Below are 19,563 nucleotides of genomic sequence, written 5' to 3' on the forward strand. Positions count from 1 at the left end.
AGTAACACATTTTCACTACACTATATGAAGAACACTACTTAGATTGATAGGTTATATAAATTACATTTATATATAGCATTACAAAATCCTTTCCAGGTAAACTTGATAAAATAAGCAATCTATATATTACTAACTATTGTGTCTTCCATTTTGTGTCATACAATTCCTTTTGTAACCCTCAATTGGATGAAATGGAGTATTGTAAAACAACAGTTTCAGAATCAAAATAACTCAAATTGGCTAACCTTCAGAATGCCAGGAATCCCCCAGGATCCATTATCCATTATGACATTTGACAAAATTAGAGCATCACCATTGTCAGTCATGGTCATGTGACTGTCAATTTCCACATTCTCTGACAGCTTCCCACACTAACTAAGCCCTTATTTCCTGCCAGTTTCCAAACATACAAAGTCTTTGCTTGTGGGAAGCCAGCAGGTAGAGGCAGCAATAGGAAGGTTGGTAGGGAAGATCACAAGTTGCTTGGAGTAAGTCTTTTCCACCTGCAAAACCTACCTAGCCCTCTTATACTTGTACAGTACCATCCACTCTGCATCCTCCCCAATTTGCACCACACACCCACAGGGAGATTGCATAGGGTGCAACAGGGTGCAAGGATATAAGCAAGGATGTGAGGGAGGTATAAAAATTGTGCTGTAAAATACATTGGTAACTTTGGACAATAAAGTTTTTGAACAGTTTTGTTTCCTGAAAAATTGTGACTATGAGAATTCTTCAAACTGAACACAAATATAATTTCAGAGTGATTGTATTATGCAGGATTCTTGAAAAATATGAAATTAATTTAATCACATAAGGTTTCCAATATGCTGCATGAGTTTAACAGGGCTGAAAGTGTTTTGTTACTGATTTTCAGGGGGCCCTGCATCGCTGCATTGTCCAACAAAATAATTCAGTGTCTGATGCATCTTGCTGAAGTGTCCAACAATAGTCAACCAGTATTGATGGATTCTAGTTGTCCTGATATCAATTTTCCATTGTGGTAATGAAATCTTTCATCATGTTCGTCAATGACTGCACTTTTAGTTTTGGGAAGGAAATCTGAGCATCAATGCAGAAAATGAATTTTCATTGATATATCCCAAAGGTGCTTTTCCAGAAGATAACTGGACTGCTAACAACTAGTGACTGCAAAGAAAATGAATCCTTCCATTCTCCTCCAGTCTGTTTGAACAAATAAGCTTCTTGGATGAGAAGCAAAAAATTTTTTTCTTCAAATCAGGTCTAGTTGTCTTGGAAAAGCACCTGTGGGATAACCATGACCTGGATGATTGAGAATCTCCATAGGGTCTCCTGCTTGAGTAGCGGGTTGGACTAGAAGACATTCAAAGTCCCTTCCAGCTCTATTCTGATTTCAATTTAAAAAAAAAACAGGCGCCTTCAAACAGGCCAAAACAACACCTTCCTTTTATAAATCAATACATATATAAAAAGAATCTGAATTGTTGGGAGTAGAAAAATTGTGTAGAAAAGTGAATGAGGGTACAAACATTTATTATGCAGTAACAAATCCTTTCATCATCCTTCAGAAAGATTAATATTGTTAGGAATATAATCTAACGGTTGGGTTGGCAATATATAAATCATGTAACAATGCTATACCTGTTTCTTTAAATCATACTGTAAAATGTGATTGATTGCTGTTTCCTCAATCAGCCATAAGAGGGAGCGAGAGTGACTGTTAGCTCTCTGTTTGTTAGATGCTGAGTGATCTGATCTGAGTGTTTTGGAAGCTGGCTGTTAGAAAGTGCCATGAGCTATTGTATGTTTTGCAACTGCTAACAAACTTTGAGTACCAGACTGTTTGTATGATTATGGACTATGTTATTTGGATTATCCCTTAACTGAAAGACATTGATGACTGACTATCTTATCCGTGTATGACTTGGATTGTTTGATGGACTCTGATACCTCTATTTCCATGAAAGTAAAAGCCTATTTAAACTGCAGTGTCTCTGTATGCTGGTTTGTGTGTTCTCCAACACAACTCTCACAACGCTTCTCTGAATGCACTCGCTCTCCCAATGGGGAGCTTACCTAACAAATATTTTCATAATAACTTCTCATGTCAAATTCAATTCCATTGATGTAACATTCTTGGCAGCAATGCAGAAGTTACTGCTACTCTCTTCTTCCAGAATTTTTTTTCAACTTCCAGTCTGTCCTGCCATTCTGGAGAGTGGTCTATCATCTAAATACTAATCAGGCCCAACTCTGCTTGATTTTAGAAGTCAGCCAACATCCCTGCTTGGCTTTTATTTTTGAAGATTTGATGGTAGAAAACATAGATGACAGAATTTTCAATAAATTGTTATAATAAAAATATAGTATATTCATAAGGGGGAGCTTTGAAAAGGACAGTTCTACAAATTTACTAAATAGGCATAGTGCTGTTTGACTGCTATGCATGTTTTCATAAAGAAATTTCTCTATTTTCTCTTCCCAGAATATTTTGCTGGAGAATGTCAGAAAACAATTCAGGAGTTTTGGACACTACCATAGCACCACCACTACCATCACCATCAAAATTAACATTTGCTATTCCCATAGATGGAAAGACTAATAAATGCATTATATTTCTGATATAACAGAATAATGAGGGGTCCCGTGAAGAAAAGCTACAGCAATATTTACATATTTCTTAGTGGAAAGCAATTCTATTTTATATTTGAATAATGACCTATTAGGCAGTGGTGGGTTTAAATAACAACTGGTTGTCTGTCCTAATGACTGGTTGGGTGGGCATGGCTGGGTGTTCTTGTAATTGGGTGGTGGGGCTGGGTGAGCGTGGCTAGGTGCTCATGTGACTGGATGGGCATGGCCAACTCAACATCATTTTTTTGCCCTAATGACTGTTTTAAATATAAAAAATATATACCAAAAGGTAGTTTATTATTTCATGCATTTAATATTTAAATAAGAACAATAAAAGAAGTACACAAACTAGATTTTGTTACAAGAAAGAGTTATACAATATTAATGAAAAACTATTAAATACTTGACAAAAAAAAATAAAACTGTTAGTTAAGGTATTTCCAAATTGCTGTTTGTTTGGCATCCTCACTTGTACTTTTCTTCAGTTTTACTTGATCTTCATTGGCTGTGTGATTTACTCTTAACCATTTTTTGACTGTAGGAATAGAGTCCCATTCTTTTAGAGGTAGGCTAATTAGACTAATAGTCATTAGTTTTGTTATATTGGAAACAGGCGATTTCTCTTCTCTGAAAGGGGTTTTTCATTTTCGAAAAAACCCTTTCTGCTTCTGCTGAACTTACAGCGATTGTGCTGCTAATATTTTTAGCTTTTTGAATACTGTCTGGAAATTTTTAAAAACATTTTCTACAAAATATCAATAATCATTAATATCAACTTGGTAATTTAAAATGTCACTAAATAGGAGCAATTGTTCTTCAGCTGCTTTCCATGGAACTACTACTTCTTCGATATTCCAGTAATCTGGCTCCCCCTCCCCCCAAAAATGTAGAGAAATTGTAATTTATTCCAGTCTTGAAATTGGCTACAATCTCTTTTTAATTGATCATAATCCGTTAGTCTTTTATTCAAATTTGTTATGATGTTTTCTAAAAGTCTTTCCCAAGGAAGCCCAACAAATGGAGATTTTCTACAAATTTTATATTTTTGAAAGTTTCTGAAATAATTCATCAACTTTTTTTCGTATATACCTTTTTTCTAAGCATTTCAAATGCTTTAATAGATCTTATCACAAGTTCTCAGCCTTTATTATATCTACTTTTCTTGCTTGCAATGCATTTGAAAGAAGAGAAATTTCATTTAGAATGTCAATCATCAATGCCAAATCAATCATAAAATATATATTTTCAAGGTGGACATTTGAATGAAAATATTGATGTAGCGCTGGATAAGCATGCCACACAGCTAGGGTTGACCTTAAACTATAGGCAGCCTATCTTGGTCTTAAAACTACCTACCAATCTTAATTTCAATTCCAAATTGTTTGGATATTTTAGTAAATTCTTATTGGATTTATAAAAAATAGTATATTTTTCTTATTGGATGGATGAAAATAGTATATATCTTATCAATAAATATTTTAGAATTATTTGCTTGCTTTATTTCCTTTATCAAATCATCTAAAACAAGTTGGAGGTGATGGTTTAAGCAGTGCCACATTATTATGTTTTAAAAACTCTTGCTATCCTAGTGCTCACTCCAGATTTTCTCCCAAGCATAACGCTGGCACCATCAGAGCAAAATCCTATTAAATTTTTTTCTAGGTAATTCTTCTTAAGCCCAATATTATTTAAACTTTCCATAACTAAAAAACATGTTATCTCTGCATCTTGTTTTTCCAATTCAACTAGCTCAACAAAAATTGTTGGTGAGATAACCGAGTCCTCAACTTTTAAGAAAAGTATAACAACTGGTTTGCAAGAGATTGTTGAAGCTTTGTCAATAATAAAACATATTTTCAGATTATGCTTTGCAACTAGAAGGACTTCATTAGTATAGTAAATTTTTAAGACTAAGGGGGATTAGGGTCCAACAAAAAGATATAGTCCAAAATAATCTAAGAAGTCATCGAATGAAATACATAGGTAGAATATATGAATTAGATTCAATATTGGGTTCAGCTTGAACTTAAGCCAAGTAGGACATATTCTGAAAAACAAGTAATGATTCCATAGGATGGCTTTATTGAAAGGTAGCCCTCAATTGTGTGGGGGGGGGGAGCTGTGATCGGGTAAGGCACAGGCAGGCAGTTCAGGCAGCAGAAAGATAGGACATGCTGGGGGAAATCTATGGAGATCTGGGAAGGCATAGGTGGCAGAAAGGGAGCAGAAAGGTAGGGCACGCTGGGGGGGATCTATAGAGATCTGGTAAGGTGCGGGTAGATGACAGAAATGGAGCAGAAAGGTAGGGCATGTTGGGGAGGAACCTGCAGAGATCAGGGATGGCACGAGCGTCAGAAATGGAGCAGAATAGTAGCACACTGGGGAGGGGGGACCTGGGAAGATTGGGGAAGGCGTAGGCAGGCAGTTCAGGCAGCAGAAAGATAGGCCGGGGCATGGAGGAGAAAGCTGAGCAAGGACTGGAGATCAGGGAAGGCAGATACCTGAGGCAGAAAGGTAGGCTGTGTGTGGGGACCACATGGTCAAGGCAAGCGAGCGAGCGAGGGAAACAGAGAGTAACAGCAGTTATGCCGCAGGTGAGATAAGGAGTGACTGGGAGGAGTGGGGAGGGGTGGGGCCAACCAGTGGTGGAATTCGCCAGTTCTCTGAACTGCACAAAAAAATTAACAAACCAGCAGAATACCATCTCAGCTCTTAGGTATGCCTAGCAATGAGATATTTCTATTTCTCACTTTCTGTGAGATAGGCCCAGAAATCTTAATATGCATCTGTCTAAAAATGAATGCTTTGCGCAGCCCACTTCAAACTTACCAAGGACTGTTGCTGACATCTAGCTGCTTAATAGTTAAGGATAATGCCCAATCTTTTAAAGACTTAGACTCTCTTTCACTAATGTCTCTGAAGGCAAAGGAAAACAGAACAGTTGGAAAGTAAACGAAATTATTCAGTCTATGTGAAAGCAAATTTACAATCTTTTTGCTGGGAATGCACATTTTATAATAGGTGCTTTGGTTTAACAGTCCAAATAAATTATTTTTTAGTTTTTAAAACATGCTAGTTTTATTAATGACTTATGAAATAACACAAATACTCTTATATAAAATCATAGTCCTTTGTACCACCTAGATGTCATCTATACAGCTTCAAACATGTGATGCTTTTTATATTTATTATATCAAAGCCCAGTATATTTAGTAATCCAGTCTCGATAGTAAATTACTCGTGTGTAGACACCAGGCTTATTTGGTTTTCCACATTCATCCCCCCAACTCACAATGCCAACAAGATACCACATTTGTCTTGAATCAATTGTCATCAGTGGACCCCCGGAGTCACCCTAGTGGAGGGAAAATTATTTTTAGTTTAAATCAAAAAGAATAACTATTTAAATAGCCAGAATTTATGTTTATTAAATGTTAATGTGACATTAAAACTAATTTTGTGTTTTTCAACTTGCTTTTTTATCCGCATTTTATGCATTTTACAAAAGCAAAAAAGTTATAGCCATAATTATCTGATGATTTTTCAATCAATCCTGAGAAAGAAACATGAATTTTGTTTGAGCCAAAGGAGATACTGCATACCTAAAAACTATTATTTGTATTGTGAACTGTATACAAAAGAGGACAAGCAACACATATAATTTCCAAAGCTAGATATCCCTAAATAATCTTTGGAACTGTCATTAACAACAATCCAATCCAAAAATCCAATATGACAAGGTGTCATGATTGTCTAAAATAGTTAAATTTGTGTACTCCTCCTTGAATGCTGATTATAACAGCTGCAATAACAATAACTACATTTGAATATGGCTCTCAATAGCCTTTAGAGGAATTATTCTTCCTCAAATTATGTGGGAGTTTTTCTAATTGGCAATTCTGTTGGAAGCCTTAGATCTGAATGCAAAGATGGAAACCTCTTAAAATTTGTGGTGATGTTCGTCCATTGTGTTCGAAGAGGACCTTGATATTTAACAGGTTGTGGACTGTGCACAATGTGTCCGCAGCTAGCTAGTAAGGCCCATACAGGCACGAAATGTTCTGTCACATGTTGGGCAGACATCTGTGGGCACCATTTTTGCAGCATTTGCAGCTCTGGCTAAGCTAGAGCTGCAAAATTTGTGGTAGGCTTTGCTTAGACCAGTAGTTCTTAAACTATGGGCAGTTAACTTCAAGGGCATAATTTGACCAAATCCTGGTAATGGAGAAGTTTGTAAATGCTTGTTTGTAAGTTAATGGCAGTAACTGGGATTATTGGGACTGCCATCACTAAGAGATGCAGTCATATGATTTTTTTACTTACAACCATATCACATAATAAGGAGTTTTCAGTCCTAATTAATATTACTAAATGAGGACTACCTATCAATATCTCAACATTGAATGCTGTGAGGATGTAGAGGTTGAATTCAAGGGCCTGACATACTTTCAAGCGTGATAAATTTTTGGATGAGATCTTTATATAGAAATAAAGAAAGAGACATTCACTGCATTGTTTGTTCCAACCACACAAAATGTTGAAGAATGCTTAATGATAGGATATATTTTCCATTTTGAAAGAATCCTTTACCATGCAGGTTGTACTTGTCTTAGTCCACTTACAGTTGCAATATGTTTTATATGCGATTGTCCCTTAATACTGTTTGAAAGCTACAGCTAGTCCTAAATACAGCAGTGTAGGCAATGTTGGGCATATCTGAGTAGGGTCTAGGTCCTAGGACAACACAGTGCAGCCAACTTGGTGCAGGTGACTGACCATAGTCAATTCGCCACAGGAAAAGAATTACACTAATATTGAAAAAATGGTGGAATAGAAACTTTAAAGAATGAATGTAAAAAAGAGACAAAATGAAATATGAATGACAAAAATTAAAACAATTTTAAAAATTATTTTAAATACTTAAAATTCAATTGTTGAATTGTTTCATAGTGAGTTGTCCTGTGGTGAGCTGGCCATGAGTTGCCCATGGCAAGTTGGCCGTGACAAGTTGGTTATTGCAAGTTGGCTGCAGTGAGTTGGCTGGGCCAAGTTGTGCATTCCAGCATGAGTATTGCCATATGACACTACTGATCCACAAGTACAGGATCAATGTGCTTCAGGTTCCCTTGATCAAATAATGTCATGTATTGGGGCCAAAGTATTATTTCTTTATCATAGCACCTGTTGTCTGGAATGTATCGCCCCAGAGATTCACAGGCTTCCATCTTGATAATGTTCCAGATCTCATTACAAATGTAGCTCTTTTCCCAGGCCTGGAGGTAGAATGTTTATCTCTAACACAGGAATTTCTTTTTATTGTTTTCTGTTTTTTAAGTGTAAGTTGCCCAGATCCATTCTTGAGTTGGACAGTCTCTAAATCCCAAATCTCATTAAATATTGCTCAATACATCAAAATGTGATGTATTGAGATATATCTATACACATTGTAGACAGCCCACAACCTGTTTGATGTCAAGGTCCGATGGGCAAACATCTCTCTGTCTCTGTCTCTCTGTCTCTCTCTGTCTCTCTCTGTCTCTCTCTCACTCTCTCTCCTCTCTCTCTCTCTCTCTCTCTCTCTCTCTCTCTCTCTCTCTGTGTGTGTGTGTGTGTGTGTGTGTGTGTGTTTGTGTGTGTAGAGAGGGGGGGAGAATATGCGCACTGTGGTTCAGAGTTTTTTTTGTAAAGAGTAGAAGATAAGACTAATTTTGACAGATTCAAGATAATTAGTATTGTACAAAATTGGAGTACTTGGATTAATAAATTGGATAACTTAAAATTCAATTGTTGAATTGTTTCAACAATTCAACTGGACTGGACTGGATCATTTTTAGCCCACTGGTTGAGATAAGATGTAAACATACCTGACAGGAATCAATTCCTCCTTCAAGATATCCAGCACATATCATTCCAGGTTTTATTGCCCCATTGTACACTTCCCTTCTATTACAAACTTTGGTGTCTATGAGCTTTACTGTTGCTTCCTGGAGGACATTAGGGGTTTCACCTGAATAGAAATATCAAGTTATTCTCCCAGATTATTTGCACTAGCACAGGAAAGGCATAAAAAAACCTATTTGGCACATACAGTATTTGCTTGTTTGTTAAATTTATATAATTCATGTATTACCAGTAACTCTGGGTGATTTACAGTGGTATAAAAAAAGCATAACTATAAAAGCATTAAAATTAAAAACAAAGCACAATATCAAATAAAAGTTCAAAACTAAGATTATGGATGGTATGGGGACTTTTGTCTCTCACTCAACTAACCACCTCCAGTTTTATATGCCCCATCAGAGGCCCAAGCCCACCAACATATTAATACATATTTTCATACTATCTCCTTACTGTTGTCACACCCAATTTTTTAATCTGAATCTAATTTTTCTATGATTAAGCATGTTACCCAATCAAAGAATATCTATAATATCCTGTTAACAGTGACAGTATTAAATAAATTAGTATTATTCTAAGCGCTAAATAGGATTTTTTGTTAGAAAAATATAGGTACTGAATAAAGATTAGGAGAAGATAGCAGAATTTTCTTTTTAAAAGATATTAGAAAGGAAAGGATGAGTACAGTGGAGGGTTGCAATTTATTTTACTATCAGTTTACTTGTGCATACAGGGGCTCGATGCAGGGCGAACTAGCAGAAGCCCACCTTTGGATGAGTAGTAACTAACCACAATCACATGATCATGACTCACTGCAATGTCACAATCACAAGCTGGACTCGGACTGTCTGGAATGTGAGCATGTGTCGTGGGAACACTGCAAGAGCTAAAACTGCACTGGTCATAAATCCCCTTTATCCAGCACCATTCTAACTTTAAATTATTGCTGAATGAGTGATTAAAACATAAGCATTACATATACAGGTAGTCCTCAAGATACAACTGTAATGGAGCCTGACCAGCATGTTGCAACAGTTGTTAAGTGTCTTATCGAATGACCCCTCTCATCCCTGCTCTCTCCAATGAATTATTAAATGGTAAACATTAAGCAAAGCATGGGATGCCTTGGGTAGGAATGTAGGGGAGGGGAGGCTCTTGGTCGTTCCAAGTCCTTCCCACCACCTGAGATGCCCAATACTCTACCTCCTATCCTTTGGGTCCCATTCCCTACTGAGTCCTTCCAAGCCTTAGGCCTGATTCTCACCCCACCAAGCCAAATACCATCTCCTCACTTATCTTTTGAAGAGTTCCAAGGTCTTCCAGAGTGATGTAATAGATCACTTCAGTGCACAGCTGCCTGAGCAATTCCAGAAGCAATTGCCATTTTGTCCAGCCTTCAAAATGGCAGTTGTTTTTGGGTCCCTGTCACATGGTGTCTGAGGTCTTCCCACAGCTGCAGAAGTTCCTGAAAGCTGCAGAGAGCTTCTGTAATGCTATACAAACCATGTTAAGTCAGCAAAATGGATTGATTTATCATCTGATCACATTATGCAATTCCAGAAGTGGCAGCAATTTACGGATGTGGCTACAGTTCATGGATGTATGTTCAGAAATCTTCAAAAGGTTAAGTGTGATGGATGATGGGTGTGTGGGGAGCAGGCCCAAGAGCTGCAGAGTCCCAACAAGGTAGGATGGGGGAGAGAAGTGGGGAGTACTGCAGGGTCTCTATGATTAGAGGCAAAGGATTGCATGGTCACTGCAGCCATTATAACTTTGAAATGAGGTTAGATGTAGTTTTTGCAGGATGTTTCTGTTTTTCTGTTTTAATGTCTAGCGTTTATTAAATGCCCAGTCATACCTCAAGGACTATCTGTATCTTCAAATATGTGGAGCCATATTGATTGCTGATATACAGACGGATTTGGGTAGGTTTGTGAAGGTTTGAGTTTGCCTGCTTCCATATTTTTATATTTAAACAGCTTCTCCAAATTTCCAAATATAAAAGGTTCAGTAGCATGTATCCCCATAATCATAAAATCTTGCTGTACTCTAAGCTATTATTGCTGAAAACTGGTGGAACAGTTTCATGCTATTTCAAGAAAGGAAAGCCTCCTACCCCCTCCTCATTAAGTGAAACCTTGACAAGTTTAAGATGGCTAATTAATGTTTACATTCTTGCACAATGATATAGAAAAGGTAAGAATAAATCAATGTCTGGACAGCCAACTTAATACTCTTTCTGGATGCCAATCTAATTCTTGTTGCTTTGTAATGGTTTCTTCTGCATTAATCTTTCTCTGTTAATTCTTGTCATCACTTGCTTTCTCTCTCTCAATTTTTACAATATTTTTTCACCTTCCTTAGTCTCATTTGTTTTCTATCTCCCTGCAACTAATTTTCTTACCTACATTAATTATTTGGGGAACAGGTACAAGATAACATATTTGCAAAAATATTATACTTAAAACTGCCTGCACATATGTCCATGAAATACACATGTAACTAAATATGAATACTAACTTGGGAAAATGCCTATGAACTAGGCTCTCCACACTATACATATAAACATGAAATCAGAAGCCAATAGTGGTATACTTTATCAAAGATCTCTTCCTTTCCAATGCTATACTTATCTTGGAATAAAAAAGCCAAATAATCGTAATACTAATTGTTCTGTCCCGGGCAATGAGGTCTCGCTCGGGCAGCCAGTTAATTCCACACGTAGGAATCTCTTTCAGATCAAATTTATTATCAGGCATTCTTAATAGCAAAACTTACAGGTCACTGTTAAGATTCTTCTGACTTCTTTAATCTGGTTCCATTATGTGATGTAAAAAGACATTAATTTTCTCTAACCTATGCTGCTGGTGCAAGACTGCTTTCTGGTAGATAAAGGGCAATTCAAAGAGTGACCAGTAATAAATCACTTTTCCCAGGTAGAGTACCCCGTTGCTCAATCAGGGAACACAGATGTGGTCACATGTTATGGAACTACATCCCCACAAGGCAGTTCTGCCTACATTTCCCATAAAGTAGTTACCTTTCCCATGAGGTAGTTTCTTAAAGGAGACAGTTCTTAATTCCTACATTAGCAATAGCAATAGAAGTAGACTTATATACCGCTTCATAGGCCTTTCAGGCCTCTCTAAGCGGTTTACAGAGAGTCAGCATATTGCCCCCAACAATCTGGGTCCTCATTTTACCCACCTCGGAAGGATGGAAGGCTGAGTCAACCCTGAGCCGGTGAGATTTGAACCGCTGACCTGCTGATCTAGCAGTAGCCTGCAGTGCTGCATTTAACCACTGCGCCACCTTGGCTCTATATAGCATATTAGCTATATGCTGTTGGGACAGCACACTCATAACACTGATATCCTAAACTGTCAAAAGTTTATTGACAGAATATTCACTCTTCTTTATATCCAATACTCTAGGGCAATGATGGCAATGATGGCAAACCTATGGCACGCATGCTACAGGTGGCACACGGAGCCATTTGTTAGGGCACACAAGGCATTGCCCTGGCAGCTCCCGCACATGCCAGTTGACTTTGGCCTTCATTTTCAGCCATTTTTTGCCCTCCGGAGGCTTTCCTCTGGAAGTTGCAGGGTCAGCATTTTCTCATCATGGTGCGGCGAAGGACTGCAGTGCCTTCATGCCCTGACTGGCTTTTGAAAGAGCAAGCTGGGGGGGGGGCTCCATTGGGGTGGTCAGTATCCAGCGGGTCCCAGCCAAGGAGCAAGGAGATCCCGGCTTGCACACTGGAGCGAGGGTGCCTTTAGGCTTGTGGCTTTCTCAGTGCTGCTGCAAACTGGGCAGGGACAGCACTCCTTGATGCCCAGCCCTGTCCACCCACAGCAGCACTGCCCACTGCTTCCCACTGCCTTAGGAGGCAAGCACTCCTCTCGGTGGGGTAGCCATGCTGGCCCACTCCGGGCCTGAAGCTTCGTGACCACCCTGCCCAGTCAAGTGTGGCTCACCTGTGCTGGAAGACTCCTGGCAGCGCTGGCATTCTCCCTGGTGATGGGTGGGTGGTTGTGGGCACTCCACCAGCTGAGGCACAGCCAGAGCCACATGGGCTGCTCTGGAAGCCCCAAAGCCTCAAAGGCATGCACCTGGGCTGGAGGAGTGCCCGTAACCGACCACCCATCACCAGTGAGACCCAGGGAGGCCTCCCGGTGCAGGTGAGTTGCCCTTGGTCCAGCGGGGAGGTCATGACACATTGGGCCAGGACCGTGCGATTACAGCTGCCGAATCGAGAGGAGAGGTTCCCTCAATTGCCACAGAAGGCAGCAGGGAGTGGCAGGCACTGCTGCTGCAGGTGCGAGTGGAAGGTTCTGGGTCTATTGCCTCCAAAACAGCCATTATGTACCTCCCTGGGCTCTGTTTCCTGGGTAGGCAGAGTGAGAGCCCAGGGCCAAGCCCATTGGCCACAGCCACCACTTCCAAGATCAGGCTGCTCAGCTCGTCCCCATCACAATCCGGGAGACAGCAAAGAGCCTCCAGAGAGCCTCCTGGGGGTGGGTGAGGCCGTTTTCACCATCCCCAGGCTCCGAGAAAACCTCTGGAACCTGGTGAGGGTGAAAAATGGGTCCATCACGTGCCGAAAGTGGGAGGGAGGGAGGAGGTCACATGCACATGTGAAGGGGGGGTTCACGCACATGAACGTGGGGCATCGTGCATAGAATTATGAGTGTGGGCATGCCCATGCACGACCCCCCTGTGCTCCCCCTGCTTTTGGCACACGATGGCACAAAGGTTAGCCATCACTGCTCTAGGGGGTCTCAATAATAAAAGAATATTAAGAATTTAACCATATGCATATCATTTTATTGAAATAAAAAAGAAATAAATTATAAGTATAGATATATGGACATATATGGAATACTCCAGAGATAAGGCTGGCAAATGATAGACAAATATCTGTCCTGATTCAAAAAAGAATAATTTTTTCTTTCTCTATATCTAAAATGTATAATTCGTGATTAGTATAAAATACAATAGTCTTCTAAATTAGCATGCTTACCCTCATTACTAAGTGCTCCCCATCCTGTAACCACAGCATCAATATTATATGGAATCCTTTCATTTGAATCTGGGAGACAAATTCGATGAATAGCCCTTGTAAAGTCTACACTTTTAGTCAACTGCAGAACAGCAATATCATGTTCATGGCCTGTATTCTGATATTTTTCATGAATTATAATTGTTTTGACAAGCCGTATCATTAGAGCAGGTCTTAAATAGGTTCCAAAGCTAACTGTCCATTTATGTGGACTTTTTGCTCTGAAAACAAACAAAAAAGAGAAATGTCACTGTGAATTATCTACAATTCTACCAAAAAGATATTACTGAAAAATATATTTGCATAATAAATCCATAGGAATGGATGTACATTATATTTGTTCTCATACAAGAGATTCAAATAGACATTCTAATATTCAGAAGTACTTTAAAACAGATGTGCGGCATGTCATGAAGATTCAGAGTCCAAAACTGGTTGGTATCCACTGTTGCTTATTCCTTTCCCATGATCCCAATGTCTGTCATGATAAGCATTTAATCTCAAATCATGTATTCCTAAATCAACATTTTCTGGAACACAATAAGGCTGCTTATAAGAGATCCAGTGTGCAATAACAAAGACTTATTATGGTTTCTTTAGACTTTCTTTACCCCCCGTATTCTGAGGCAGAGACTTGCTAAGAAGAAAGAATGTTGTTTATGGAAAGATATTTCAGAAAGGGAAAAGGTGAAGACATTTCTCTGGAGATGGTTATTCCCTCAAGAAGGCAAATAAAATTCTAAGAATTTTGCATTTGCCTCATAATATATGTTTCTAGCGAAGGCCATCTTCTTCAAGCCTTCTCCATTGTCATATACTGTATTTTTTGGAGTATAAGATGTACTCCCCTCCCCAAAAAGTGGGTGGAAATGTCTGTGCGTCTTATACAGCAAATGTTGCCAAAGCCCCACCCAAGCACCTGCTGTCCCCCACTCTTCAGCCATTTTTGGCCTCTGCACACCCCATTTTAGACCCATCCCAGGCTGCAGGGAATGCCATAGCACATTGCTGCCAATCGCCGCCTCAACACATTGCATTTTAAGCCTGGTTCCAGGTGGTGGGGATTGCCACCGCTGCTGGTCCCCACCGCCTGGAACTGCCTGAAAATACAACACACAGAGGTGACGATTGGCAGCGATATGTGGTGGCAATCCCGGCAGCCTGGAACGAGTCTAAAACGGAACATGCGGTGGCCAAAAATACGACATGCAGAAGCCAAAAATGTGATGCCCTAAGGCCAAAAATGTGACACATGGAGATAGTGGTGGGTTGTGGCGATACCTGCAGCCTGGAACAGGAGGCCGATCCAACTGCCAATCAGCTGCTCATGCTGAATCAGGCTGCAATAACATGCTGAAACTGACCAGGCTGTTTGCTATTTGCTGCAAGGATTCTAGCCAGATTAATACCTATGGATGCTGGTTGGCAGAGGCAGATTTTTTTTTCTTGTTTTCCTCTCTAAAAACTAATGTGCGTCTTATACTCTGGAACGTCTTATATTCCAAAAAATACAGGTATTTTGAATTGTTTAATTTTAGACATTAACCAAAGCTGGTTAGTATATTAATTAAAATATATCATAATTATTCTCATTTCAAAACTTACTCTCTGAAGCAATGTGCTGCAGACAGAAGCCATGTGTTGCTGATCAATGTTGCACCACAACGATGGATTTTGTTTCTCTGGAGACTGGCTTGCCAGGGCCATTCTACAGATGATACTCCTCCAGTAATTCTTGATGATCCTAATGATCTGTTATTTCGAAGCCCACAGACTGTTAAAGCCAAGGACAAAAAAGTTTTTTCAGCTTAATAAGTATGATATACATTGATCATAAAACTAATCAGAAGTATAACAATAAAAACAAATCAAAGTTTACTCATATCTATCTATCATTGTCAGCTTTAACGCAAAGCTCTATATATCAAAATTCTACAAACCAGTACCTCAAGGGCTAACCAAATTAAAGCACAGTAAGGTTTTTGTGTCTGTGTGTGCTGCTAGGCTCTGTAAAATTAGTTACAAATCCTCTCAGTCAAAATGCAGCCAAAATACTTTAAAAGCATATCAAATTATAAAATCAACCTATAAATAAATTGATGAAACACAAATTTGTAGAACTCTCTCAATTAATCAGTGGTCATAACATCTAAGGAATTGTGTTAAATGATTTGTTGTTCTGTTAGCTGGCAGTTATCTGTCGTAAGTGTTAGGCAATATTACATATGCGAATAGAGCAGAATAATATAAAATTCATGAAATCTGCCTGGGAATTCAGTAGTATAGTATGAATTTATTTTAAGTGCAAGTCTTATAAAATAGCAGAATAATAAAATACAACTTTTCAGTTGTATTTCAGTTTCCCCAGATGTACATGGGCAGTTTTAACTTTTAAATTTAAATATTTATCTTTTTAAAATCACAAATGGGAGAACATAATAACTAGCCACAAAGATAAGCATCATTCAAAACTGGTTCCCATTTGGAATTTTTAACTCAACCTTTGTTCTGTGATTTCTGTTCAGATGCTTGTGGAGTTTCTATAAGTTTAACGATTTGCAGAAGACTTTATTTATTTTATTTTATTATTTATTTATTTTATTTTATTATTTATTTTATTTATTTTGTTTATTTTATTTATTTATTTATTTATTTATTTATTTATTTATTTACTTATTTATTTACATACATACATACATACATACATACATACATACATACATACATACATACATACATACATAATTTGCCCAGTTTCCCATTTTCTAATCAACTAGGCAAATGATTGCCTTGTGCCTTGGCAGCTCCCAATCAATAAATGTATGGAACTTTGCCAAAAGCCTATGTGATTACAACCTCATGTCAATTTTTCTTTTATAAAGCCAAAATAAATTTATGGCAATAAATAAAATAATGACAGTTTTCTAGTTCTCATTTCTAAATTGGCCACCTCTAGTGTAAGTGGTAGTTTGGTTAAGCATCCATGGGCAAAATAAATATAGTCTGAGCTGTCACGATTGCCTTTCTTTTTATGCAGATTCCTACTTGTACTCTATAAAGAGTTTTGCCTCAAAGAATTAGATTACATTGCCCATATTCTGAATTATAGTAATAATTGTTTACATTTATGCAAAAATGATCCAGCTGCACTAGTTTACTACCATTATCAACTTACAGAATCATACACAATCACACACTAAACACCTAAATCAAACATTAAAGATTGGCTGGAGTTTGAAGATAAAGAGATGAATAGTCTTCAGGTTTGGATATTCAACATGTAACCAAATTTTAATTTCATGCCATGTAATAGGAAAATACATTCCCAAACCCCAGTTTTCCTTATATGAGGCATTTTTAGACTTTAAATATTTATGTTATGTTTTTGAATCCTATTTGAAAATAATTTTATGTAATAAACCTAAGTATTTATCCATTATTTGGTGGCTAATTTTCCCCATTAAAAACCTTATGGTAATTCCTCCCTAAGAATAAGATGTAATCCACAAAATCTGCTTTCAAAATTCCAAAAAGGGGTTAAGCAGGGATGCCTTCTGGTACTAGTCAATTCCTGAATTCATTCTATGACCAAAGCCTATGAGTAGTGAAATTTCCATCCTTTTTGCTTTCCTGCCTTAATATTACTATCTTGTTATGTGATAATGCAGCAATCAATCCACATAATCCAGCTAGCCTTAAGAGAGCCATAATAGCTATACTCCAATAATGTAGGAAGAACATGTTGTTTATTAGTGGGAAGGGAGAGGAACGGAAGGGAAGGGGGAAGGAAAATCATGATATTTGCCCAAAACACAAAACCACAGTGGTGGACAATTCAGGGAAATACCTGAACAGGCCTTTAACTTCAAATATGTGGGAAAGGCTGTTCACCATATGATGATTTGAAGGGCCCACATCAAGCATATCAACAAAGAACATAAATATACTCTTATATTCTTTGTTTTCTTTTTCCTTGTTTTGTTGTTCTATTAATTTACTTTTGCTTTCTTTAAATTTCCTTTCTATTTTATTTTTTTAGTTGTAAGACACCTAGAGTAGCCCATGACAAGATAAGTGGCAAATAAATTTAACAATAATAATAATTATTTAATTTGCCATCTTCATTCCCCAGACTGCTGTGTAAGGTATTTTTCCTGTATTTTTAATTCATTGTGTACAAATTCCAAAATGGAATTTCCAAGAAAACTAGTCTCATTCATTGTGAAATATATTATCTCAGGTGGGCTTTCAACCCAACCCATTTAATAAATATCTGGAAAACAGTAAAAAAGTAAGTACTTCATGTCAAATTATCAGTTCCTTCAGCCACTCCTTACAGCTTCTACACTGTACAAATATGAGGTTAATCACTCTTATTTTTAATCTCTTAAATTTTATAGGACATTAAAAATCAGAATGATCTGGATGTTGGCATAAATCAACTTGCACCAATATTTGTCAAGAACCGCTATACACAGGATAGGAAGTACTCTTTCGGTATCTTCCTATCTACTAATTTTTGCACACAGGTTTCTCCAAGGTTGCCTAAATTATTGAGAGGCCATCCTCATTGGATGCAAACCTCATTGACCAAGCTATCAATAAGATCAACACTTGAGAAAAATAATGATTTTTCACTAAGTAGTTTTAATATGAAATATATGAACTAGACTGCGGTGACTAATGATGTTTCTAATTTTAGTCTATATAATATTTTTCTTTTTTTTATTAAACATTTTTGAAAAAAAAACACAAACTTTTACAAATGTTTAGTTTCCACTCCCCACTTTGATCTCTAATTTGTTTAAGTAAATTATCCTCGACTTGCATAAAGCCAATTTTTTTATCTATTTTCCATCTAGCCTGTAACTGCCCGTACTAAAACCATGTTTTAATTACCTTTTCCTTTTTTAGTACATCCAAGGGTATCAGTTGTAGTACACCTCTTTCTGCAGTAAGAAGCTGTCTGTAAGTAGTTACATCCTGTTTTTGTACTATATTCATATTTTCTATTGCATGTCTGGGAATAGCCCACATAGGTATCTTATCGTTTAATTTGTATTGATATTTTTTCCAAACCCGTAGTAGAGCATTCCTTAAAATATGATTTTTAAAATTCTTATCCACCTTTTTGTTGTATAGCAAATAAGCATGCCAACCATATACCAAATCATACCCTTCAATATTAAGTATTCTATCATCAGTTAAATTAATCCAGTCACTAATTATAGACAGAACTACTGCATCATAATATAGTTTTAAATTGGGTAATTTCAAGCCTCCTCTTTCATGCACATCTTGCATTATTTTTAGTTTTACTCTCGGCTTCTTCCCTACCCATATAAATTTATTAATACCCTTCTGCCATTCTAGCAGTCTTGCATCTTTTTAAAGTATTGGTAATGTTTGAAAAAGAAATAAAAATTTAGGTAAAATATTCATTTTCACTGCTGCTATTCTTCCCAGCAAAGATAACTGTAATTTCCCCCATTTTTTCATCTCTGTCTGTATATTATGCCATAGTGGTTCATAATTATACCTATATAACTTCCCGTTTGAGGTTGAGATATAAACTCCTAAATATTTGACCTTTTTAAGTATTTCACATCCTGTCGTTCCTTCTAGTTCTTCCCTTTGTTTAGTATTCATATTTATAGCTAGTATTTTTGTTTTCCCTAAGTTTATTTTAAATCCTCACACTTGACCATATTGATTAATCATATTCCTTAGTAATACCTTACTAGATTCCTGTGGTTGGGTAACTTGGTTATAACCAAGTCATCCACAAAAGCACATACTCTATATTCTTGCTGCCTATTCCTGATTCCCTGTAGGTCCCCCAAACCCTGTATTTTATTCAAGAGTAGTTCCAAGGTTATAATAAACAATAGTGGGGTTAAGGGACAACCCTGCCTTGTACCTCTCTCAATATTAAATGAATCGGTTAGACTCCCATTAATTATGATTTGGGCTGTTTGTTCCTG

General features: G+C 37.5%; 1 protein-coding gene across 1 annotated transcript in view; it reads right to left on the reverse strand.

Annotated features, from left to right (window-relative positions):
- Positions 1 to 5,809: 5,809 nt before the first annotated feature.
- LOC106542262 (transmembrane protease serine 11C-like) overlaps positions 5,810 to 19,563 on the reverse strand; it is a 53,992-nt gene continuing 40,238 nt past the window's right edge. Inside the window, exons 6-9 of the mRNA XM_087714416.1 lie at positions 15,185 to 15,353; positions 13,541 to 13,800; positions 8,481 to 8,623; positions 5,810 to 5,971 (exon numbers count right to left, since the gene is read on the reverse strand). Coding sequence (XP_087570542.1) covers positions 5,810 to 5,971; positions 8,481 to 8,623; positions 13,541 to 13,800; positions 15,185 to 15,353 — 734 coding nt within the window. The remainder of the gene's footprint in view (positions 5,972 to 8,480; positions 8,624 to 13,540; positions 13,801 to 15,184; positions 15,354 to 19,563) is intronic.

Source organism: Thamnophis sirtalis, unplaced genomic scaffold, assembly GCF_051295495.1.
Source record: "Thamnophis sirtalis isolate CommonGarterSnake01/CBP01778 unplaced genomic scaffold, rThaSir2_p1.2 scaffold_4, whole genome shotgun sequence".
NCBI classification, from domain to species: Eukaryota; Metazoa; Chordata; class Lepidosauria; order Squamata; family Natricidae; genus Thamnophis; species Thamnophis sirtalis.